The following is a 26,397-nucleotide window of genomic DNA, read 5'->3' as shown; positions in this document are numbered from 1 at the left end:
ACTTCTAATTTTAATTGCTCAACTATTTCTAATGATCTAAGCTCTACTTGCTTAGACTTACTATCTATGAGGTCAATAAGCTCTTTTATCTCTCTTTTACTAGGAAACCTTTGAATATTTTTATTATTAGATGTAATATAATATAAATTTTGTCTAATTGTTTTTATGGAATTTTTCTGAAAATACTGTAACAACTGGTTTAACAAATGGTTATGCTTATTATTTTCTAATTTTATATTTTCTGCTTGACTAATAATAAGATCTACAATATTATTGGCTTGTGATTTTCTTTACTATGCAAAATATGATTATGCTTTCTCAATGAAAAATAACAAACTAAACTATTTTGGTCTAAGGTTATTTTTCTTTTTTGTGGTTTGCTAATTTCTAAACTAAGGTAATCTATCATAACCTACAGTCTATCTTTCTCTAAAGTTACAGCTAACTGATTTCTTAGAAACTCTCTTTCTTCTCTCGGGGTCTCTAAATTTTGATCTATTGCTCCTTTTGCTTCTAAAACTTTGTGCTTGCACTTATATATTATTATATTTACTAATAAATGAAGGATGTTCAAGATAACCAAAATAAAATTTCTGCTTCTTTAATGTCCTGCTAATTCTTTTGGATATATATACTAATCTTCTCTTTATGCTAGTTATAGTTGGGTGTCTAGGACAATAAATACCTAGTGGTTGTGGTTGACAAGGTCTACAAGGACAATAATATCTGTTGTTCGTACAAAATAAACAAGTGTGATATCAGTTGTATCAATGACTTTTGTCCTCAAGGTACTTTACTATTATAATTATACTATTAAAATGCTAAACTTGGCTCTGATACCAAATTAGCAAGGCAATCCTAGTTAAATAGTCAGATGACCATTATAACAACTAGACATAAAACCTTGCACGTAGAACTCGACATGTTTCAGCATGACGGTCACTCAAAATACAAGCATAAGGCCTTAACGGCTGACTTAGAGGTACGAAGACTCAGAGGTACCCTGGTTGATGTCCAATTATTTGTATGGCAAGCATTCAACTATAACAGAGTGCTTAAACAAAGTATGATCGTCAGTTTAGCAGGTTAATAATATAACTACACTAGTATTTCCCTGTTTTGGATTATAAGTCTAATTAAACAAACACACTAAAGAAAGAAAAGGAAACTTACTTAAGACTTGGAAGATTGCTTGAATCTGTACACTTGAACTTTTATTGATATTTAGAATGTTTACAAAGATAATTGTTTACAAGAAAGTGTTTACAAGGAAGTGTTTACAAGGATGCTAGGAAGGCTACGAATGAAGATGATGTGAATATGTGATGATAGTAGGGTGTTCATGTGTGTTTTCAATGAATGGAACTCTACTTATATATACTAAATGAGGATACAACGATATTAAAATTCTTTATAAATAAATGGTGTGGACATCTCCTTGGTACTTATCATTTGTTACTTTGCTTCTATTGTTGCTGAAATTGTCAGCACTGTTTTTGAAACGTGGTCTGACTTTTTGCTTTGCATGTGAACTTGTCTCTTTTTGCATGTGAATTTGCTGCATGGTTTGTCTCCTGGAATTCATAACTTTGTCATTTCTTGTATTTGCTTTCATGTGAACTTTGCTGAATGTTGGAAGTTTGCCTTTTTTTGTCATGGGTAACCTGGCTTTTTTAAAATTATTGTCTTTATGATTAAATGAAAGTTTTTCATGTGCTTTTGGATAGTATTCCCTTAATTTAAAGGATTTTTTTTTTTTTTTAGGTGAATCAAATTTAACAAATCTCAAACGAAAGAACAAAAACCTAGAATTTTATGAAATAATACGTGTAATTCCTAGAAAAGCAAAAAATAAATAAAGAAAACAAAAAAGCCGGCTTTCGCAAACGTTGAAAAAGCCGAAAAGCAGAGAAAGCCAAAAAAGAAAGAGAAAGGCTTTGACAGCTTGGACTTAAAAACCTCCAGCAGCCTGCTAATAAGTCAGCTCGTACGGCCCTCCGTCGTTGCTTTCTATTTTCCCTCCTTAATTATTTATTTACTCTTCTCTCCTCTCTCTCTGCAATTCTTCCAACTCTCCCATTCATCAATACAAACTTGAAGAAATCTTAAGTATTATGGTCACTCTCTCGCACGCGATCGCCCCGCCGGGACTCGGCCTCCACCGCCGCACTTCTCACGGATTCTCTCCGCCGTCTCTGAGACTACTGACTACTTCCAGTGGAGTCGCCAAGAACAGCAGCCGCGTCTTCGCTCAGAGCAAGAGCCATAGCCGGCAGCAGATCGATTTCAGTGATCCCGACTGGAAATCCAAGTTCCAGAAGGATTTCGAGAAGCGGTTTAACATCCCTCACATCACTGATGTCTTCCCTGACGCCGTTCCCATTCCTTCCACCTTCTGCTTACAAATGAGGTCACTTTATTCTTCTTTTATTGTTTGAATTTATTTTTGAATTTGAGTTGGGAGGGCCTCAGATATTGTGTTGCAGGACTCCGGTGATTGAAGACTTTGCAGGTGGGTACCCATCGGACGAAGAGTGGCACGGCTACATAAATAACAATGACCGGGTACTCCTTAAGGTAAATAAAGCAATTCTCCATTTTTTATTATCTTTCAAATGTTGTAAAAATAATTTGCCATCTGAATCTTTTTGAATCACTATAGAGCACTATATAGTATGAGAGAACTTGTGAGAAACTTATGTATTTGCACCTTCAATCTATTAGGAGAGTACCCTTTTCGTTTTTTCGATTTTCGTTACTTTTGGGTTGAACCAATTGAATGGTGATGGTTTATATGACTCTCATGCGAGAATCACTAAAGACTACTGTTTGCGTGTGTGTTTTTTTGTCTTTAATATGTGCAGACCATATACTACTCGTCGCATACGTCTGCTGGTGCTGAATGCATTGATCCTAATTGTACTTGGGTGGAGCAATGGTAAATATTTCTCTCAACTTACTTTCGTTGTTTGTGGATGAAGTTCTGAGCGGCAATAAGTTGAAGATCGGTTTAATGATACAGATTTTTAGATCGGTCATGGTTTGTGCCTTGGATGTTTTCCAGTGAGAAGTAAAAAACAGAGCGATTCTGTGAGTTCTGGTTGTGGATGGGGGACCGCTAGGTCAATGGTTCTAATAGTTTCGGTTTTGATAGGGATTTGTAGTCCTGTTGCAGGGTGAAAGCTGAAAAGGATGCTTAATGGTGAGCCACTGGAATGGCGGTTTCCTCATTCATGTTCTCTTTGCACTTGTAGGGATTTTTTTTTTCTTCGAATTACCACGTTTTTTATTTATGAGTTAATCGAGTGTAGTAGCTTCTTTTTCTTTCATCGGCTGATGCAAGCTTCCATACATATTTTTCAAAGTTTCTACATTTAGGCTAATGACAGGTCTTCAAATAATTGCAACTTGAATGTATTCATATTATATTAACTTTTGATTGATCTCTTGGTACATGCGTACTTTAGCTTGCTTGGCATAGGTGACACTAGTTTTTCAATTTGAAAACTGCAATTTGTGCTGAATATGATATTGAAAATTTCCAGGGTTCATCGTGCTGGGCCTCGGGAAAAAATATATTTTAAACCAGAAGAAGTGAAAGCAGCAATTGTAACATGCGGAGGGCTCTGCCCTGGTCTTAATGACGTCATCAGACAGGTCATTATCATCACGCCTAAATTTTAAATTTTTATAGTTTTCTTGTGGCTTTTATCAGCCCTGGCCTTGAAGTTCTATTTGATGAAATTAGTATTTCAATAGTTCATGATGTAGTAGTAGAAACTGTAATTTAAAGTTCTGATATAACAGCATGTGCCATTTTCACATGATGTTATAGGAGTATAGGACAAACAATGGGCGTGGGCGTTTCTGTGTATGAGTATGGTGAGTTTAGCAGATGGTATAAATTTTGGTAGTAAGAACTTTAGAGAAAATAAGAAGATTTAGGATTGCTGTATTGCAGAAAAATTACACGGAGAAAATGATCAGAAAAGTTATGATCTTAAGCTTTACACTAAATTGGTAAGGCAAAAAGTTTAATTACATTGTGGAGTTACTTACCAACTACATGACTGGGGCTTAGCATCTTTCTTCCCTGATTGTTTTCCTTTTCAGCTCCAAACCTTCATACTTTCTTCTGTTGTATTTGACATCAAACATATACGTTCTGCAGATCGTCATTACACTTGAAATATATGGTGTCAAACAGATTGTGGGGATTCCTTATGGTTACCGCGGATTTTCTGAAAATGAATTAGCTGAACTGCCTGTAAGTTCTTGCTTTTGTCCTTGCAAGTAGCTGTCTAATACGAATCAGTTCAATCAACAATTCTCTTGCATCCTTTCTATGCTTCTAAGATAAATATATGTTTCCTATATTTCGAAAATGCATTTATGTTGTAGACTAATATGTTGAAACTGGAATTGATTATCAGCTATCTAGGAAAGTGGTTCAAAATGTTCATCTTTCTGGTGGAAGCTTGTTAGGAGTTTCACGTGGAGGTCCCAGCGTTAGTGACATTGTGGACAGTTTGGAGGTGATTACTTGAAAAGCTTCTTTTTTAAGAAATTGGTAATATTGAAACATCATGATTCCCCTATAATTCAGTGTTATGATATATGTATTTGTGTGTTGATATCAGGAAAGAGGGATCAACATGGTTTTTATTTTGGGTGGTAACGGCACACATGCTGGAGCCGATGCAATACACAATGAGGTTGGTAAGCTTAGAATCTGTACCAACCTGGTACATTATGTCATATGTTGAATCTGGTATTTATTCATTATTAAAAAAGAATTTCCTAACATTGCCCTCATAGGACTCGTGTAAGATATTCTTCTTTCAAGTTTTAGTACAATGTCTCTTACATGACAATGACCGAAGAAAATAATAAGGAAAACTTTTGGGAAGGAATGAATGCTCTGTGCTATAGTTTGGGATAGTCTCTGTTTATTACTATTAAAATGTGTTAGCCAATACTGGTAGAGGCTGGGAAATGATGTACAGGACATATATTCTGGGAGGATTTTCATAGAGAGTCTCATTTGTGACAATCATATAGTCTTTGCAAGTTGTGAATGCTTGGTTCTTTCATTTGCCTTAATTTTTATAAGGTCTAATTGTTTTTTGGTTCCTATTTTGCTCTTAGTGCCGTAAAAGACAGTTAAGAGTGGCTGTAGTTGGTGTGCCGAAAACCATAGACAATGATATTTTGCTGATGGACAAAACTTTTGGTTTCGACACAGCTGTTGAAGAAGCTCAACGGGCAATAAATTCAGCATACATTGAGGTAGAAGTTATGATATGTATTGTTTCTTATGTTAATTATTCAATATCATTTTCATGTCATGCGTGGGTTTATGTTTCTGCGAGGGTTCTACACTTGTACTTAAATTTCCTGGCAGTGATGTCTACATGATATGCTGATCTTTCTCCTCAATCTTGTAATAGGCACATAGTGCTTACCATGGCGTTGGCATTGTTAAATTGATGGGTCGTAGCAGTGGATTCATAGCAATGCATGCATCCCTGGCTAGTGGACAAATTGACATATGTTTGATACCTGAGGTACTTAGACTGGACCCGTGCTAATGATATATGCTATTTTCATTTATTTCCGACCCTCCACTGATGCTAGTGATATATGCACATCCAAGGTACCTTTTCAAATACATGGCCCTCATGGTATTTTGCACCATCTAAAATACCTAATTCAAACAAAGGGATCAGCTGTGGTCTGCGTAGCAGAGGGAGCAGGGCAGGTGAGTCGGAATCATAATTTCAAGTCATGTTTTATTTTGTAGGTCATTGTATATGTAACTTATTATGTTAAGAAAAAGATAAATTTTTTGTTCTTTTGGTTACCAAAAACTTATGTATTTAACCTAAAAAGATAATGATCATTTATTCCCTGGATTTCATGTCTAAATTATTATTATTTTTCTTTGATTTTTCTCTGGTTGATGTTTTTCTTGACTACATGGTGAGATTGTTGAGTTCTGTATGGTTCTTTTCATGCAGAATTTAATAGAGAAAACCAATGCTACTGATGCATCTGGAAATATGGTATTTGGGGATATTGGCGTACATATTCAGCAAGAGGTTGGTGATTGTGTTATAATGCGATCATGATTTCCAATGCATTTGAGAACCTAGTTTTAGACTTGTAGCATACTATCCGTGGTTTTCGACCTCAAATATGAAAAAACTATGCGGGTATAGATCATGATTGCTTCCAGTAGGCAATGAGTCTCGTTAGGACTTTTAATATGCTTGTGTACTTAAAGGGACAAAAGTAGGATCAAGACACAGAACGCAGTCATAGTAATTGACCATTTTTGTTTCTTTTCATAAGAAATATCTGATAGTCTGATGATGCAATTCCTCTGATTTAATTGTTTTGTTCATAATTTAGATGAAACATTTTTGGTGTCTATAACCATCTATTCTTCTGCCAGACAAAAAAGTATTTTAAAGAGGCCGGTGTTCCCGTTGACGTGAAGTATATAGACCCCACATACATGATCCGTGCATGTCGTGCAAATGCATCAGACGGAATACTTTGCGCTGTATTAGGGCAAAATGCTGTGAGTGTCTTTTCTCCATCTCTCTTTCTCAAACACCCACACATGCACGCGCACCTGCGCGTATATTTGCACAAGACCATTTCTTTCCTTTTGTATCTCATATGAAGTTACGTTGAATATGTGTTCCTGGATACAACAGGTTCACGGGGCGTTCGCTGGATACAGTGGAATCACAGTTGGCACTTGCAACACTCATTATGTATACCTTCCAATTCCTGAGGTCATATCTCATCCCAGGCTGGTGGATCCGAACAGCCGAATGTGGCATCGTTGCTTGACTTCCACAGGTCAGCCGGACTTTATCTAGCTACGTAGGCGTCATTAGCCTCAGTTTTGAAAAATACAAACTTCCAAGAGTAAGTTATAAGCAAAAAAGAAATAACCAGCATCAGAAGAAATCTGGTTTGGTCGCGCTTGCTGCGGAAGAAATAATACAAAACGATGACGACATTCCCTCCGCTAAATGTCTAGTGTATAGCATAACAGCTTCAGAGTCGTCTTAATCGTTTTGAACGTCAAAACTCGCCAAGCAATTGATGCTTGGTTCATAATGTACATCATATGTTGTATCCTTACAAGTCGTTCAAGTAATCCGAACGAGGGTACTGATAAATTGAACCAGACCAAGCATATACTTGATTCAAATACATAATTTAGTTTTAAAGCTTGGGATGCCTACAAGTCGTTCAAGTAATCTTAGAGACCGTATGGTATTCTACTAAAAAAAAATTCATCCTTTTAAAAAGTATTTTCCAAGACCATTTCCTATGAGCAATTTTTAACAAGATTCAAAGAATTGTTTGGTATAAAATTTAAAGTGTTTTGGAGTTTTCGTAGTTAAAATTAAAAAAGAAAATGCGACCAACAACTCCTTGGTGGAGCTGACGAAGGAGAGCAAGAGCAAGAATGGATCCGAAGTAAGTGGTAGACAACAGTGGATTAGAGGACCGGGGGGAGGGGGGGGGGTGTGGGATCTAGCGGGAGAGTAGAGAGCAGCGAGGAGACAAAGAAGAGAGAGGAGAGGGAGAGAGAGAGGAGGATTTGACGTGAGAGTAGAGAGAGCAGCGAGGAGACAGAAAAGAGAGACAAGAGAGATAGAACTAAGGGTGGGCATCCAAAATCATGAAATGTAGAACCCAATTTGCCGAGGTGATGGCAATGCTTAAGGGTGGGTTTTAGGTGGGTTGTGGCGGAATTTGATTCGCTTGAGATGATCTCTTCCTTACAGGGCGGTATTTCTAAGGGCAGCTGGGGACTGTTTCCAATCTTAGATGCTATTTTGAGTTTGGGGAACTCTTTTCAGGGCTGTCGCTGGTCTTGGGTTCCAAGATCGGCCAATCAGTCGGCGGACCATCTAGCGTCGAGGAAAAACATGGAGATGTGCGGCACCACTTGGGTCAGAAGACCCCCATCTTCATAGATTCACATTCTCAACAAGGATGGGCTTCCTTGCCCTCCGTAATGGTTTTTTTTTTGTTTTGTGGGTGTGTGTTGGGTTGGCGTTTTGCCTTTGTGGATACGTCTTTTCTCTGTTAGCCCTCTCATGTACCTTCTCTTTGTTTTGCTGTGTTTGCCCCTCTGGTGGGCTTTCTTTGTTATGTTGGCTTTTACCTTGGTGTTGAATTTATCCAGTCTTTCAAAAAAAACTCAAACTGAATTTAAAAATAATTGAAAAAAATTGTGTTAACAAAAAACCGATCAAACCCAGTCTAAAAACGAACTGAACCGGTCAGATCGGTTCTGGTTTTGGTTTTTATCAGATCCGACCTGAACAGAATTGAACCTTAAATTTTAATTATTTTTTTATTTTAAATATAATCTTTTAGGCCTTTATTTTTATCTCTCTGTTCAGCCCAGATATGAAAAAAGTCCATATCCAAAGCTCCCAAACTTAAGCCCAAATAGCTTTAACAATACCAACCAAGTTAGAAATCTAGTTAAGGTTTTAAACCCAAAGTTGAATATTAAACGGACCCTTGGTTAGCTATGGTGTGATGGTGTTCTACCAAATGCTAAACTTTTCTCAAATTTAAGACAATTTCAACAAAAATGCTTGAGCAGAAGTGCTTGCAACATAATCCTTCCGCAAACAACTTCTACAATGTAGAATTATCCTTTCTTTTATTTTAAGTGAAGCGATCCGGTAGAATTATCCTTAATGTTTCTTGAGGCTGCATTGCGCATGACAACCATATTAAATTGACTCATCCAAAAAGATATACTAGTTAACAATAATAAGTTAGTTTCTTGGTTTGGACTGGTCAAAAACATGTGCCTCAGCTCCTCTAGAACTGTGCAATTTAAACATAAGCTTATTGTTTGATTCTGATTGGCTAATAATACATGACTGTTAAATGACTTGTTTCGATCTAAAATCCTATAAGAATGACTTACACAAGTGTAATTTTACGTGGCATCTTGGTCTAATAATGTGTAATTATGCGTGAGATTTTCTTTACAAATAATATTTAGTCGATCAAAATGGTATAATAACAGGTGAATTTGTTCTATTTAAATTATCTTCTTGTTATTGAGGGTTTTAAGTAAAATGAGCCCTTGTATACTTAAGTTTTTCGCAATAATTCAGGTGAGTTTGTTTTTATGTGTAGGAATCATATATACATATTGAGTTCAATTATTACAATTATATTTATTTAGAGGAAATTGTAAAAATTGTCTCTCAATTTTAATTCAATTAGACTAATGATCTCTTAAATTAAAAATTTGTGACCATTGGTCCCTTAACATGTGCAAGCATGGTTCATTTCATCAATTTCGTTAGAATTTCCATCAAAATGAGTCACGTGCCACACAGGTGAGACCAATACGAAAAACCAAATGAGAAAAAAAATGTAGTAATGATCTCTCAATTTTAATCCGATTGTAGTAGTGGTTCTTTCGACATGATGGAATTCTAACGAAGTTGACAAAAGGGACCATAACTGCACATTTTGATGAGTTAAGGGACCAATGATCATGGATTTTTAATTGAGACACCATTGCTCCAATTGAGTTAAAATTGAGGGACCATTCCTACAATTTTCTCATTTATTTATAGGGAGACCAATCTATTTATTCTTTGCCCCTATTTACGAATGGTTAATTTCTTTTTCTTTTTCCTTTTTTAAATATTTGGTCATTTATTGTCTATATATAAATCAAACTCATAAGGTCAATATATGGAATTGAAGAATTAGAATCATTCCCATGAAATCAAATTTTCAACTCACTATAAGAGTTTGAATCCAATTTTCTAAACCATTGTGCCCTACTCCTTTTCTTTTATTTTTATAAGAAATGTGTGCAATATGAATATTATAGAGTGCTAATAAAAGTTCCAAATACTTGGCTCTTTACTTTAGAAGTTGGGATTTCTAAATTTCTGCTAATGACAGTTTAATATGTGTATATCTCAAAAAAAAAAGAAACACTTTCCGGGAAATAAACATTGTCCATAATATATTAGCAATGGATGCGACATTGGGATCCTAAGGTACATGATCAATGAATGCAAATTCTCTTAAGATGATATAAGTTTTTGGGATAGGGTAATGTTAAGAAGATCAACTTTTTAAATTAAATTTTGTAAATCATATGATGTGGTTGTTGAGTGATTAGATTATTATTTAAATGTTAATTACCGTGCTTATTTTTTATTGGTGACACATTTATGGTTTTTAAGTTTGCTCTAAAGAGTTGGTCTACCTAGCATTACGTTTTTGAGTAATGGTATACCCACAACATTTTCCATACCACATTTGTATCTCTCTCTAATGGAGGTAGGACCCATCATTATATGTGAATGTCATCTCTATTTGAGAGGTGGTACAAATGTGGTATGAAAAATATTGTAAGAATAGCATTTTTGAATTTTTTTTTTTAAACGCAAACTATATATTTACATTATGATAATTCTTTTCTCCTTGTAGGGGCAACGTACATATCTCACCTCTTACAAATCATGTATTTTCACTATATAAATTTCATAATCATAACCACTCAATTTGTTAATCTCCATTTGAAGATCTTCCCTACATAAAAATCATTCCAATCGGAGATTGTATGGTCATCCAAATGTATAAGTTAAATGGACGATTTATCATGAATATATTACTTGGTACTCACACAGTCCATTTGTTCCATGCATTTAAATGCCTAAATGGTCTCTTATTTAAATGATTTTTTTGTAAGGATGATTTTCAAATGAAGATTAAGAAACTGAACAGTTACGGTTATGAAATTTATATCATTATCATGTTATTTGTAAGTAGTGGGCATACGAGTGTTCTCTAATAAAGAGATACAAGTATTATCATTTGCATTAACGGGTGAGAGATTGAGTGAAGTAATACATGGGTTAGCCATAATAAATTTTATTTAAACTTGCTATATATGTGAGTCGAATTTAAAATCTAGCACCTATAAGTAGAAGAATAATTAGGTTGTAATATTAAATGACTAAGATAATTTAAGTTTTTTTTTTTTTTTTTTTTTTGATAAATAGATGATTTAAGTTTATGACAGCCTATTTCTGCAGGAATCTTAGCCCCAGTCATTCCTGCCCCAGTATAACTAGGGCACAATGAAAAATGGTAATGCTTCGTGCACAAGAGTAGCAGCACATGACAGTAGAAGTGTGTGTGTATGTGTATACATATATATTTATCCTTTTACCCTCAAGGGCCCGCTCAGCATGGGTGAAACTGTAACTTCACGTAAGGTAGGGCGCTTACTAAGTGCATGCATGGCTGGAATTCATGTTCCTAACATTAATATATTACCGTCCAGAGACTCGAGACTGAGAGGGTGTTCTGATTCTTTCTTCTGACTGTCTCTGACCAACTCCTTTTAGGGTTTTCTGTTTCCACTCACCTCCTCCCAACTTCTTACAGTTTCCTTCCTCCTTCGCGCACTCTCACAAAAGTGTTGGGTCTCGAGTTGCCCCATGCTTGATGCTCCCTTGCCCTGCCCTCGTATATTATTCTTGCTATCACTCTGACCAAAAAAATAAAAAAATACAAGAAAATTCTTGGTAACACCAATTTCTGGTCCCGTCAACTTTCATTTTATCAGTGAAGACCAAACCTAATTTAGTTACTACCCTCACAACCTAATCATACGGTACAACTCAAAGCATGCTTCCCCAATTCAATCTCAACGGTGTGCATAAAGTGGTTTGGAATATGTGTTAAGCAGTATAACAATTGATGAGTCATTCATAATAAATTGATACTATCGGCATAAACAAATAAATAAGTAAATAAACATAACCAAGGATCTAAACTCTTGATCTACCCTAGCTAGATGAAAACGATATAAACTAGTGGACAAGTGTCAAAATAATTACGAGGATTAATGGATTCGCTATTTGAGTGTGCAAAGTAAAAGCATTGAGATGCTTACAAAAGAGAGATATACACAGAATGATATCCGAGAGATGACTTGAATTTCTGTGTTATCAGTCAAACTGGTTATTATCAGAGCTGTTAAGCCTCTACCAACCTAAAGGCAATTTTGCAGTGGCACTGAAACCACACATGCACACATCAGAGAGAGACAGAGACAGAGACAGAGACAGAGAGAAATTATCATACGATAAAAAAACTTGAAGGGCTGCAGAGTATGACAGTTCTAAGTATGGCCTTCAAGCTGACTGCCAAATAATTTGAGAAATGGGAGGGAATGGGATTTGTTTAGTAGTTTCAAGAAAATTTCCTTTGTTTTCTTGTACTTGTGTTGGTTCATCTCATTCATATGCCATGCATATATGTTGGTGGCGTATCATGTTTTTTTATGAGGAAACTAGATATATTATTACGAATATTTCATTTTATTAAAATAAGTTTGATGATCGTGATTCCACGTCATTTTATTGTTACTTTCATTCCAAATTAACTCTTTTCTTATAATTTCTCCAAGTGATCGTTACTTATTCCTTATTTCTTTTTCTTAATCAGGATTGTTTCCTCATAAGATCTTCTTTTTATTTGTGTACTTTTTTTCTCACGCATCATCTTCTTCTTCTTTTTCTTCGTTTTTGTGCTGCCGTTTTCTTATTCTCTTTTTTTTTTTGTTGACGTATCAACATGCTACTGCGTACTAATTAAACATGACAATATTTACCAATAAGACATGAATTCTTTATCTACCTCTCTACCACATATTTTAGAACCTTTTTTTGTTTTTTTGTTTTTTTTTTTTTTTTGTCTCATAACTCCATCACAAATTATTTGTATATATCCACATGTATATACATGTATTACATGTTTTGTTTTTTAATTTTTTTTTATAGTTCTTGTATTATATTTTTAACCTATCCTGTATCACAGGTTGACTTTTTAATCTACCTATCTCTATCAAAAATTAACTGTATCCCAATATAGTAGGCATATATTGAGTTTCTGTGTGATATTTGAGTAAGCAATAGTCTTATACATGTATTTTGAAACAATTTTCCTTTTTTTCGTCTTTGCCCTATGATATAGTTATACAGTAAAATCTCTCTGAAATTATACAGCTAGGACCAAACCAATTTTATAACGTTAGGAAGGTTATTACTTAATTGAGGAGTAGTTAAAACATATTATTTATTGACTTATTTATCCTTAATGAACTTATTTTCTTAATAGGATTCCTTACGCGGCGCCAAATATTTCATTTCTCGCATATTTTTGTACTTATAACTAACTATGTGGAGGCGTGCGCAAGTAACCTTTTACTACAATGGTAGAAAGGAGTTGAGTCCTTGCATGACGACATGAGTTCGAACTCCGTCGATGACTAATCTGACAAAATCTAACCTTTGACCAAAAAAAAAAAAAACTATGTGGAGGCGTGTTTCCTTAAAATGCGACGAAGAAAAATTATAAGTTACTACAATATGGAGTTTATTCCAATGCATAACTAAAATATTATTTATTGACTTATCAATTCTTAATGAATGTCCTATTTCCTAAATAAGATTCCTTGGACATTGATAATTTTATTTCTGTTGTAATCCTATTAGATTAGGAATGTGATTTTGTAAATCCTACTGTATTTAGGGATATCTTTGAATATTCCCTTTAGTGGTTAATATCCTATTAGAGTTGTAATCCTTTTAGTGTAAGGATTTAACCTATCCTACTACTATAATTAAAGGCACAATGGGGTGATACAACACATACCTCAGAATTACATCTCTCTCTTCTCTCTCTTGTCGACGACCCTCTCCCTCTCTAGTCTTAAATACAGTTCAATAAATTAGGCCTACAACATGTTATCAGCACACTCTTGCCATAAGGCTTTCAATTATATTCTGCCAATCAAGTTCTTTTAAAATAAATTAAGATATTTAAAACGACCTTGAAGCATGAAAACATTCCCCATGATGCATGAACCCTTAATATTTATATTTTCCTTTAAATTATATATATTGCATATGTGTTCATTGACAGGCCCTGATTCTACCATATGTAAAAACAAACTCAAAACTAATTGTGAGAGAGACAGACTAAGACTTGGGTTCATTAAACTTCAGCCGAAGCTGGAGAGGTTTGTTCGATAGGTCTTTGCTAAAGCAGAGCAATACCATTTGATGCACCTTTGTCGAAGCTGAGCATGCATGTCGGTGCATCCCTTGTCGAAGCTGCGTCTATACCATTCTCTCACATTTATGATAGTAATTAGATCCGAGAATTTGGTAAACTTCTGCTCTTTATACTGCTATTTCAGGACCAGTTAGAAACAAGGATGGACAATAAAAGTATTCTCAAGTCAAAATTCAATCGAATTTACAAACTTCATAATCGTATTCATTCATAGACGTAATCATGGTGTGTTTTAGGCAATATCTTTCATGATTAGACAGTTCGTAGAAGCAAGCCAAAGAGCCATGGAATCCTCGTTTGGGAGGTATTTTCGTTTGTAATGCTTCGAGCATAAGTCTTCGAATGAAGATCATGGCGGAGGCTTATTCAACTTTTCCATGCCATTGTTGGTTTCAATGGTTACTCAGCTTCTTGATAGTTAAGTGGAGATTCACATCTTGTACCCACATAAAGTGGTTTATGTTAAGAAACATCCAAATCAGTGAGATCAAACTTGTTATAGTTCAACAATCCACTAAATGGAGGGGACAAGATTGTGATTGGTGCTATGAAAATAAGATATCCATAAGCATCAAAGTTAGAATATTCGGGTTCGAAGACATAGTTTTCATGAAAAACGTCGGGTTTTCATGGGTGTATTGTTTTATGAAAACTTCGGGCTTCAAAGACACTAAATTTGAAACTACAAGTTCAATTTAGTTTATGAACATTTAGTTCATAAAAGAGAGGTTCCTGCAAGAACACATAATACAATATACAACTAAGTGTAGTGGATTTGGGTTGCTTCAGGAACTCAAGTGTGAGTGCTTCGGACTACGAAAGTGAGTCAATGGTTCAAAGAAAATAAATAATTTATTGAATCGTTAATTGCCAAAAAGTGGACTTTATGCCAATAATTTTGGATTAATTGTCAGATTAATGGACTGCTGGTTCCATTAATTAATTCAATAGATCGTAACCATCCAGGTTTGATCGTAAAAGCAAAATAATAACATTCGGGTTGATATTAGCATGAATTTTTTTTGGGCCAAGCGATAATAAAATTATAGCTTGATAAGCATTCACTAATAACGTCTCAAAAATTATAGGAGTATGGTTATCAAGCGAGAATGCCAAAAATGGGGCACTAGGTTCGAAAAAAATATCGCAGCCCATCTTTATGGGCTAGCTGCCATGTGCAAGGCAAGGCCCTAAAGGCATATTGGGCCACGGTGTAGCTTGCAAAGCAACCCAAGTTATGGCTGCAGGCCATGAGCCAGGTTCTGGGAAGAAACCCAACGGCTAAGCTGTTGGTTTTAGGCCAAATTGGTGCGGGGGGGGGACACAGGTCCAGCACTGAAGCTAGCCTGGATGGGTGCGCACGAAGCCCAGCCAAAGGTTGGCTTCATTTTGGGTCGTGGGAAAGCAAGCCTAGCCATAAGGGTTGGCTTTGGTGATCGCAGGTCGAGGCAGAAAAGCGAGCCAAGCAAGCAAAACTTGCTATAAGCAGGCTAGAGCAAGGACAAAGCCTAGCAAGGCGTGTAGGCCTGCTGGTGGACTCAAGGCTTCAGGCCTGTGTAAATTTCAACCCAGGCCGAGGCCTGGTTGTTTGTCTATGGTGTCGAAACGACGTCGTTCTGTGGTGGTGTGGCTTCAGGCTAGCCGATTTGACAGGGCGGTGTGGAGCTGCAGCTCAGCTGCGAAAAAGATCCCATATTTTGTCTCTCTTTTTTTTCGAATCTCTAGGGTTAAAAACCCTAATTACTCCTAAATTAATTTCAATGTTTTGACTCACAAATTCCACATAGCATAATTGCGTATTGCATGAACAAACATATATATTGACAAAATATATGAACACATATGCAATATATATAATTGGAAGGAAAATATAAATGTAGGGGTTTATGCATCATGGGGAATGTTTTCATGCTTTATAGTCATTTCAAATATCTTAATTTATTTTAAAAGCACCCAATTGGTAGAAAACAACTGAGCCTTTAAATTTGTAGAAGATCATTTTCTGAAAGTCGGAATTGTATCTCCAATATGTTGTATCATGTTCAACAAAGAAAAATTAAATTGAATCAATAGCATGTAGATCAATTCAATAAAACAATAAATTAATCATAAAAAGAAGGGAACTTTAACGAAATGCTCCCAGTACTATTCATTTTAACGAAAAATCATATTTTAACATTAAAAAATCAATCCTAATACTATTCACTTTAACCTTTATTTTGTCCTTGTCGTTAAAACTCAAAGTTTTCAAGCCTTTTTTTATTAGTTTTCCTTACAAAGAATTATTAAAATTTAATACTCTCCTGATTGAAGATCAAACTCTCTTAGTGCAGTGTTAAGAGCGTGCTGATAACGTGTTGTATACCTAATTTACTGAATCATATAAAGTATAGAGATGGACAGGGTGTGGCAACAGTAGGGAGAAAGAGAGAAATGTGTAATTGTGAGGTGTGTATTATTCCACCCCATTGATAGTAGTAGGGAAGGTAAATTCTTTATCCCAATATGATTACAACTATAATAAGATAATATCTAAAGTCTAAGATATGGTAGAATTCCATGAGAATATCCTTATATACGATAAGATTAACACAATTACATTTCTAATCTAATAAAACTGCAACAAACCCGCGATTATTTATAGTTTAAATTGTTTTGCAGGGTCCATTTCCAAGGTTGCTTATGTTGTTTGCACCTATCTTTCATCATTACTACAAATACAGCATGATGTTCAGATTTTGACCGGTCACCACTCAAAACAAATACTGATGGTGGTGCCAATGGGACCTATCAAAACCCATTGCCAATCCCAATAGCAGCACACTGCACATCAGTCCTCAACACTAGTCACCATTTGAATGTCAACGAATGGAAACAATTTTTTAAAATTTTAAATTAATCCGAATTTGTTTATACAATGAGGAATTGTAAAATCGAATTCGGAATTTACAAGTACAAGAAAATCATCAACCAACCATTGTATCTAAAGGGGAAAGGTTAAAAACCAAAACTTGGAATATTTGTTTCCAGCTACATATAGTTTCAGTTCCATTTCTCATTGAACTGGAAGCTACAACAAAAAATTGTATTTCCCTAAACACCAACATGTCTTTCAAAAACGTTGTAATTGTGCACCCCTGGATCATCACCACTTTTCACATCTATGGCTGTTGAGATAATAAACAGCTGGTGGCTCTACTTTCATGCTACAAGCATGAGACCCCTGGATTTTTCCCACAGTAGTTTACTCATCTCTCTCTCTCTCTCTCTCTCTCTCTCTCTCTCTCTCTCTCTCTGTGTTACTACAGGGAACCTCCAAAAACCACACCAAAACTCCCACTCAACCAAATCCACTCAACCAAACTGATTGGCTTGGGTGTGAAGGAGAAAAATTCATATCTCATGACTGATTGTCTGGTTTCCTCCTCTTAATGTCTGGACTACTATGTGAAGAATTTTCACTTGACCCAACTATAAGTTCATCACTTTTATAGCTCAAGCATGCAGCATCCAACACCCCATCCGGACTTTGGGGCACCGATGGACCTGAGGCGCTTCCCCGATTGGCGGATCCACTGATCAATGACAAATCTTTGATCAGTTCAACACACTTCAACACTCTTTCCTGAAAATCCCACAACAGAAAAGCTTCAGAAACCATTCCATTGGCAAAAAGAAAAAATAAAATCGAAGAAACTTTCTTAAGACCTAAAGCAAATTTGTCTTATCCAGGGTTTGCATCTCTTGAACAACCTTTTTACCTTGTCTACATGTACAAAACAAGAAATGGCCTTATCTATGTCTACTGCTTGTGCTTGTATTTCTCCTGAAATACAAATTGCGACTGCTGCAGCGATTTCAGAAGGCCTGAATTCCAAGAAGTCAATACCTGCATTCATTCCCATCCAGCAGTTCATTGAACCATCAATCCTCAAGAACATCAAGCAACAAAATATAACTCATTCACAGTCAGAAAAAAGGACCTCTGATTGTGCTCAAAATGAGTTGCTCTGATCTACATACGGACGATGCCATCGGATATTGATCATCACTTATCTTGCTGAGGAAGTAGTCAATGAAAGAGTAAGCACTACAAGCCTGCATTCTCCATTTTAGGGTGCTCATCACAAGAACCTCCATTCTTAGTATGGTTTTTGCTTCAAACACATACTTGGGATCTCCAACCTGTGCACAATCCACACACAATCAATACCACCTTCCGAATTATCAATACGTAAGTCCAGCCATAGTTATCAATGCACATGACTTGTACACCTGTAAATCCACAGACTGGGGTACATTAGTCTCCTCTACTTTGGCTGCTATTGATAAACAAGCCACAGCTAGCAATTGCACCGCCCAAGCTCTACCTCTCTGTATTCACACGAAAAGTGAAGTGCAAAATCAAGAACAGAAGCAGCATAAATGAGAGGACATTGTACGTAAAGGAAACGAGAAAAAGAAACAAACTTTCGGCTCTAATTCCAGAACTTACAGGCAATTCATAAAGCGAAAGGAAGCGATCCAAGTAGTTCATAGATAGCCAAACACACAATGGCCCAAAATTGTAATGGGAATGAGCCTGTTGATCGCAACACACAACAATTCAGCCTAATTCAGTAATCACGAAAACCGACAGTCTATATACTAGCAATAAAATAATGAGAGACACAACATCCAAATTTACAACACCAATGAGATGCCACAGACAACCAGATTCGGAACAAACGCCATGATCATTGATCCCACAACCACTTAGATAGACTTGGGACATCTCGAAAACAATCAAACAAGTCACATTGCAGAGAAACATGTTATAAGACGTTCTCGAAGAACACAACCCAGTTGCGGAAACCTGGATAGCAATCGCAAGAACCAGTAAAAGCAATAACCCAATGGAGCTTAAGAGGGTAAAAACTCCACCAACCTTCCAAATCCAATCGAAGGCCTCCCCTCTAGCGCTCAATTCTAAGTCCCCAGAACGAAGTCTCCTTAGATAATCGTGTCTGGGCAAATGCTCGCTCTCCCTCTTAACCAGTTCACTCACCCGCTCTTCACTATGTGAGGAAAAATCTATCATGGATTTGGATCTACGGTTGTGATCAAAATTGGGGCCTTGATTGTATTTGTGGGAATGTGATGGGAAGTGACCCAAGTCATCTGTTACTTTAGAATCAAGATCATCAAAGCAGGTATTCGAGTTTTCTGCACAGAGAAGGTTTGAGGTGGCAGAGTCAAAGCTGTCTGTCATTGGAGCACCTCGAGATGCCCTGTAAAACCCAACAAAATCTCATCAAATCAGAGTCTGGGTTTTATCAAAGATGGCATTTTCATCGCACAACAGAACCCAAGAACAAGTGAGAGTCTGTCTATAAACAAAGTGTAATAGTGGTGTAGATACAAACAAAGAGAGGTTAGAGAGAGAACGGGGAGGGGCTTGGGGAGAGTATATAGCAAAGAGAGGACCTTTATGTAGGAAATGAGCATGCGTGTTTAGGGTAAACGAGGAATGGGGGAGTGAGGGAAGGGGATTTCTAAATTAGTGGTATTACTTTTTACTTGTAAATGAGAGATTTTAGGTTCGATTCTCGCTAAATATGAATTTGAATCACATTTTTGTTAACTCATTGTGAGGCTTAACTCACTCTCCTACCCCTTCAGTGTAGATTATATCGTTTGTTCAAATAAAAAATATGTAAGACACAGTATAAACAAAATTCATACTAAACTTTTATTGAGGTTGCCACTTAATACGGTGTACTTATATTCATCTCTACTATTACGTCAAGTTTCATTCTCTTTGATGATGAGTTCTATATCACATTATTATAGCTACCCAAATTTTCCATCCTTAGTGTTGTATTAGAAAAAAAAAACTTTAATTGACGTTTTTGCATGGTTAATTATGTTTTACTTCCTACATATGATCTGTCACAAAGTTTTATAGTCGTATAACGTTATATGTCTTTCATCTATTTGATTGTATGATACACCACAAAGTGCAATGTGAAATATGTGATCTCTATCTATTTTGTGGAATCATAATTACATCATTGTTAAATGATGACGTAACAAATCGTATGACCCGATTATAGGCTTCATGTAAGCCACACTTCTAACAATGGGACCAAAATATATGATTGGTATCGTTTTGTGAGAAAAAAATAGGTTTTAACGATCAAACTTTCAAGCAGAACAAAAGTGATCAAACAGTCTATCAAGCAGAACAAAAATGATCAAACAGTCACACGGACAAAATGCATATAAATTACTATGATTTCAAAAGCTCATAATACAATGTGAGAAAATTAAAATTTCATCGTAAAAATAAAAAATAAAAAATAAAAAAAAATAAAAAAAAACATAAAATGTGTTAAATACAGTTGATCATTTGTTGGTGGGTAAATAACTTTTAAGAGAGGTTGATGAGGGATAATGATTAGGCCTGTGATAATGCATATATACCTGTCATCACGAACTCAAGGCTTATAAGAGAGTCAACAACTCAAGTGGACTTCTAAAGAATTGCAAAATTAAGAGGATGATATATACATCAGACACTCGAGGCCAAATTTTAGTAAAAACTAGTGGCGACTTGGGATTCAAATTTTAATTGGATTGAATTAACATTACCAAAGTAAGGAAAACAATTTATCAAATAAAAAATCTTGGTAGAATTTAAGTAAAGAAAACAAAAAGAGAAAGTTTTCATCTTTCCTAAACAGCTCGGAAATATGTTTCTTAAAAAAAAAAAAATAATTAATAAAAAAAAAATGAACAAATACGTAGGAGACTCAAAATCCATATCACATCGGCAAGAAGGAACAAGCTACTCTAGACATCAGTTTTTCATATTCTTTTGTGCACGGTTATATATGATTCATGAATATGTCTAAGGAGAGAATGATATTGCTTGGGCCCAAAATAATATTATTGGGCCAAGCGTACATTTATGTTCGGCCTAAAGCTTTTCCTAACGTACTATGAGCTGTCTAGTGGTCATAAGCCGCTCAGTTAAGGTGGTCGAGTCCTATTGCAAGAAAGAGTGATTTGGATAAGAGCGGATGGGTCGAAGTCCTAGTACGATAAGGAGTCTCAATGGAGTGAGGACGCTGAGATTTGAGAAGTGAAAGTGGCCGGATAGAGATTTTGGTTCAAAGTCTTAGTAGGAGTAGGATTGGCCGAGCCCTGGTTGGACTAGGATGAAGAATCCTAATCCGAGTATAGTTCTGATTCGGCCAAGATGAGATTGGTTGCTATAAATAGGAGGGGTGCGTCATTCGAGAGCCCCTTCAATTCAACACACAAATTGCTCTGTGCAAACCTCACAAATATCTTGAGATTTTTTTATTTTCTTTTTCCGCCAATACACCTTTAGTTTGGATAAACAGCACTGTGAAGGCAACCGGCGAACATCTTCAGTTTGGATAAACAGCAATGTTGCCGTAGAATCAACCGACCGAGGAGCACCTTCAGTTTGGATAAACAACACTGCGTCGAGACCAACTGGTTACCTATCCAAGTCTCGGTCGAGAAGGGTTTTCAAATCCTTATTGGCAGAGGTCATCTTATTAGCCTTCTAGGCAAAGTGAGGTGTTACAAGTTACTACATTCGGCACATTGAACGCCGAGTGGTTTTATGATTGGATACTCACAAGTGAGTTTCAGAGTTCGGCATTCTGACGGTCAAACCACATTTACCATCAAGACATACATCTCTTTTGAGTACCCGTGTCCATATAGTTAGGAGCAGGTTCAACGTACTTATACTTTTACGAATATAATCACCGTGACCGAACCCAATGTCGACAATTCGTGAACTTCACAGAACTAGTAGCCTTGTCTTTAGGCTCGAGAACCCAAAGGCCGAGACGTGTTCCTTCCTCGGTCACAGTTGCAAGATCAAGAAGTTAGTAGCGCATTCAACGCAACATCAACAAATTTTACTCCTCGGTTGAGCTCGGCCGACGAGTTGGCGCACCCTGCATCAACCGAATGACTTAGTTAGCTTATTACTTTCTCGGCATGCATACCACGTAAGCTTTGTAGTTTTTAGGGTCAACATTTTGGCACGCCCAGTAGGACCCAATGCTAAAACTTCGAAGTTTATGACCATTGAGACAGGGTCAGTAAAAAAGAAAACAGTCATGGGAAAGTCAACGACCAATCTGCCGGTTTAGGGCCCTAGACAAGATTTGTCATAGGCACAAAATCCCCTTATTAATGTGACATCTGAAGCTGCAACTGCGATGGCTGCACTGAGAAAATGAAGTTTGTCTCGGCAGGCAGCTTCGCAATGCAGAAATTCCCAACAAAACCACATGCATTTTACTCGAAGGGATAGTGAAAGACTGCGACGAAGATGGTGGGGAAGGCTCTGATCCCCCGACTAGGTTGTTTCTTCGAAGACGACTTAATGAGTAATCTCACCAAGTCGAGCAGTCGGTCGGCCAAAAAATGAACAGTTTGCTCAAGGTAATACAAAGTAATGGTGATACACACACTAGATTGCTTGAACCATTGGTCAGTAAAGCCTTCGAAGATGGACACGCCGATCAGCCTCGACAACTTCCATTTAAGAATAATCTACTGCAAGTTGAGACAGGATCCGCTCGGCTCCAACCGATGGACTTGGAAAAAAAGAAGAGGATTAAGCCGTAGATCAGACAGGTCTGACCAGGGAATGGAAACAATACCCGTCAATATGATTGAGGTCCAAAAGATGATTGATTCAGCTTTAAAAAAGGGGCCGAAGTTCCCAAAATTCATCCATCCATACTTGGCTTATATGGAGAAGTTTGAATATCCTAAAGGTTTCAAGATCCCATATTTCAGCCTTTTTGCTGAAGAATATCGTTGTCTTCGTTAGAACATGTAGCTCGATTCACTACGCAATGTGGAGATATTAATAGCGACTTCCATAAACTGCTACTATTCAACTTCTCGCCAATAGGTCCAGCATTTGCTTGGTACATCAACCTCTCGCCTAATTCCGTCCAAAGTGGGGAGGACCTGGTCAAAAAGTTCTATGAACAATTCTATTGGCCAAGGATGGAAGTGTTAGTTTCATCACTAGCTAGGATGGCTCAAGCATTAGACAAGTCGCCAACGGAATACTTAACAAGGTTCAAGTCGGCCAGAAATTGGTGCCGAGTACCTCTTCCTGAAGATGAATTTGTCAGAATCGTTCTAAACAGCCTGGATGTGGAATATAAAAAGAAATTCTTGGGGGCAAACTTCCAAGATATGTAATTACTGGCCCAGCACGTCGAACAGTATAATTATTTCCTCCGAGAGGAAAAGATCTTGAAGCCCTATCCCGGGGAATGATATACAAGAATCCCACGGTTAGTTACGCATCGGCCGAAGGTGAGGATTCCCAATACACCACTGTGGATGTGGCCGAGATGGTAATAGATAAACCATACATTTGCAAGGCATTAGCTCAAATTAATTCCAAGGTTGCCAAAACCCACTCGGCCTCTGAAGAGACGATTAAAACATCAAAAGTCTACACTTTCGACATCACCAAGGCCAATGCAATTTTCGACCAGTTGTTGTTGGCAAAGATCATTAAACTTTGGCCAAGATATAACATTCCTAAGGCAGAAGAGCTGTATTGCAAGTACCATAACTCGAAGAAGCATACCACCAACAATTGCGTCGTGTTTCGTGATGCCATTCAAAGCTAGATTGATAAAGGCAAGCTAAAGTTTCCTGAAAAACAAATGACTGTTGACATTAATCCCTTTCCCTCGATGACAATTGGCATGGTAGATGCTTATCTGCCCAAAAGTAAAGGGAAAGGGAAGGCTGAGTTCATCCCAGTACAACATGTCCTAAAGCAGAACTCTCAGCCACGACTCAAGATTGATTTATTCTCAAATAAACCGCCTACGGAGTTTTCGAGACCGGCCATAGTCGAATCTATGTCAGACTCCAGTGCAGAAGAAGTTGATGGACCAATGGTTTTATGTGGTTGTTGTAAAACACTCGTCGTCCTAACCGAACCTAAGGAGAAAACACCTCAGCCTCCAACACCAAGGCAACCGTCCACGGCCGCAGCTGCACCTCCAAAGGAACTCGGTGCCGGCCACCACTAGAAGGTGTTCGAAATGCTCGGTCCTCAAGTATGAACGAACCGTTTAACCTTAGCCAGACAGCGTCTTGACTTTGACGTGCCATTTTATAATGAGGACTATTACTCGCGTAACTCCAGCAGTTCGAGTTCATCGGTGAGCTAAAAAACCTTCAAGCCACCTGAGCCACGTGACCAATGTTGGTATAGTTACAATTCTCCTACTGGCATGTATATGGCGTTATCCAAATCTCAGAAACGTCGCTGCTAACGGATAGACTGTATGGCTCGACGACAAACAGCGCAGGCTACTTCGACTACCAGGTGGCAGCTGAAAGAGGTAGCAAGAAGAGGTGATGACCAACAAACCCCGACCATCATGGCCGAATTACTTCAAGAGAAAAAGGCAATTGATCGCGACTTTAAAACTACCATTGAAGAGTTCGAGAAACGCATCAAACTTCTTCTTCGCCTTGGGGAGATGAAAGCTCGTTTCGAGTATTTCAGAAACGAAGTCGAAAGCAAGCTTCCCTAATTATCCCCACAAGGGCCATTAATAAAAGTCTGGCGGAATCTACACCCTACATTCCTTAGCGAATCCTTGGAGTACATGCGAGAATTTCGCAAGAAACATTCCGCCAATGACTTGTACGGCCTGCCCAAAGCATCTAAGAAGCCCTCAACCTGGCACTAACTTGCCCTGATGCTGAACAGATTATCCAGAAAACCACTAATCCAATAATAAAGGCTAGGTTCTAGCATGTACGTGAGGCTCGGGTCCTCGGCTTCGAGGTCGACCTATACACAGACATAGACACAGCCGAGCTTTATTTTTCCCTTGAAGACCTTCAGCATTTACGATATCATTTCCAAGTCTTCTCAGCCGTATCTCTCTTCGGCCTTACAGCCGATGAGAAAAATCATGTGGCTTGTTTAGATGCGTACCTAAACACAAGGAACGCACGAATTGCCTATGAAGAATGAGCCCGTAAAACACTGCATGGACAAAATCAAACCTCAGCAACAAGCATGCTCGAAAAAGACAGCCAAAATGAAACAATTCCAGGTGCCATACCACAAAAACAAGCATCCAATGAGGCAAAAGATGACCATGACGAGAATGCTCAAAAGCATGATATTGCACTCGATCACCTGGGGGAAGACGACCAGGACCCGATGGGTCTTTCAGTCATTGAAAACATGGAAAGCAACATGGTCTATGTTTTACCTGCTGAGTTTGACCAACCACACACCAGCCAAATTTCTTGGATGGGGACATGGTTGCCGAGGAAGCAACACAAGTCGATTTCATCGCCATCGAAGAAGATAGACAAACGAGTAAGTATGACAAACTTAAAGTAACCCTGGCTGAATTGTTCCCCCGCTCCTCTTCTGTTAATCTCCAACATCTGAAGCCATTGTACGTTACGGCTCATATTGAATGATACCCAATTGCTAAGGTGTTTGTCGATTGTGGAGCCACAATCAACATCATGCCTGTATCCATCATGAAGGCATCACGCCGCTCCAATGATGAACTCATACCGTCAGGAATAACCGTGAGCAGCTTCGTCGACGACAAGTCCCAAACCAAATGGGTGCTCCCGTTAGAGGTAAGCGTTGCAGGTCGCAACCACATGACCGTATTTTTTATAATTGACTCAAAGACTGAATATAATGCATTGCTTAGCCATGACTGGATCCATCAAACGAGCTGCATTCCTTCGTCACTATACCAAGTTCTCATCTTTTGGGATGGCAAATCGGTTTGCTTGGCCGACTTAATTACCAACACTGATGATTGACGCCAAATAGAAAAGGCGCCGGGCCACGGTTTCATCCACTATGGAACGTCTCCTGGCTCATTAGTGTGCTATTTCCAAGCATCCACATTTGGGCATAAACTTAATTGAATTTTTGGTCGAATGAGATAACAACCTAGTATTATCGTTGGATAAAGTTCAGGCCACACCGACCGAACTCGAAGATAGTCGACCCTAAGTCAATAACCCATTAGAAGAAATAAATGTTGGAACGGCCGATGACCCTCGACTGTTATTTATTAGTGCATTGTCACCCCACTCCACGAAGATTGAACTTTGTAAATTACTAAACGAGTTGGGGCTGTTTCATAGCTAATTCAG

The 26,397-nt window shown here is 37.4% G+C and overlaps 2 protein-coding genes across 3 annotated transcripts; one reads left to right on the top strand and one right to left on the bottom strand.

The window, feature by feature from the left end:
• The first annotated feature begins 1,921 nt into the window (after positions 1-1,921).
• On the top strand, positions 1,922-7,250 carry LOC103939870 (ATP-dependent 6-phosphofructokinase 5, chloroplastic-like). The gene is made up of 13 exons (XM_009349971.2): positions 1,922-2,410; positions 2,487-2,577; positions 2,865-2,938; positions 3,546-3,657; positions 4,172-4,267; positions 4,434-4,535; positions 4,641-4,715; positions 5,149-5,289; positions 5,451-5,567; positions 5,657-5,761; positions 6,021-6,101; positions 6,458-6,586; positions 6,726-7,250. The coding sequence occupies exons 1-13, from the start codon at positions 2,115-2,117 to the stop codon at positions 6,891-6,893; spliced, it is 1,587 nt and encodes a 528-aa protein (XP_009348246.2). The 5' UTR covers positions 1,922-2,114; the 3' UTR covers positions 6,894-7,250.
• A 10,281-nt stretch (positions 7,251-17,531) lies between these two features.
• Positions 17,532-19,639, bottom strand: LOC103939869 (cyclin-D2-1-like). Of its 2 annotated transcripts, none has more exons than XM_048576207.1 (6): positions 19,103-19,639; positions 18,671-18,757; positions 18,451-18,549; positions 18,159-18,360; positions 17,937-18,064; positions 17,532-17,800 (listed from the first exon to the last, which is right to left on the bottom strand). In XM_048576207.1, the coding sequence occupies exons 1-6, from the start codon at positions 19,424-19,426 to the stop codon at positions 17,576-17,578; spliced, it is 1,065 nt and encodes a 354-aa protein (XP_048432164.1). In that variant the 5' UTR covers positions 19,427-19,639; the 3' UTR covers positions 17,532-17,575. The 2 variants fall into 2 exon arrangements, with proteins under 2 accessions (XP_048432164.1, XP_048432165.1); XM_048576208.1 differs by having other exon boundaries at positions 17,761-17,800; positions 17,929-18,064.
• Between the last annotated feature and the right edge of the window lie 6,758 nt (positions 19,640-26,397).

The sequence above is a fragment of a genome, unplaced genomic scaffold (genome assembly GCF_019419815.1).
Source record: "Pyrus x bretschneideri cultivar Hongxiangsu unplaced genomic scaffold, Pyrus_bretschneideri_v1 Contig86, whole genome shotgun sequence".
In the NCBI taxonomy this organism is placed as follows: Eukaryota; Viridiplantae; Streptophyta; class Magnoliopsida; order Rosales; family Rosaceae; genus Pyrus; species Pyrus x bretschneideri.
Note: the sequence above shows the minus strand (reverse complement) of the source record. Positions and strands in the feature narration are given on the sequence as shown.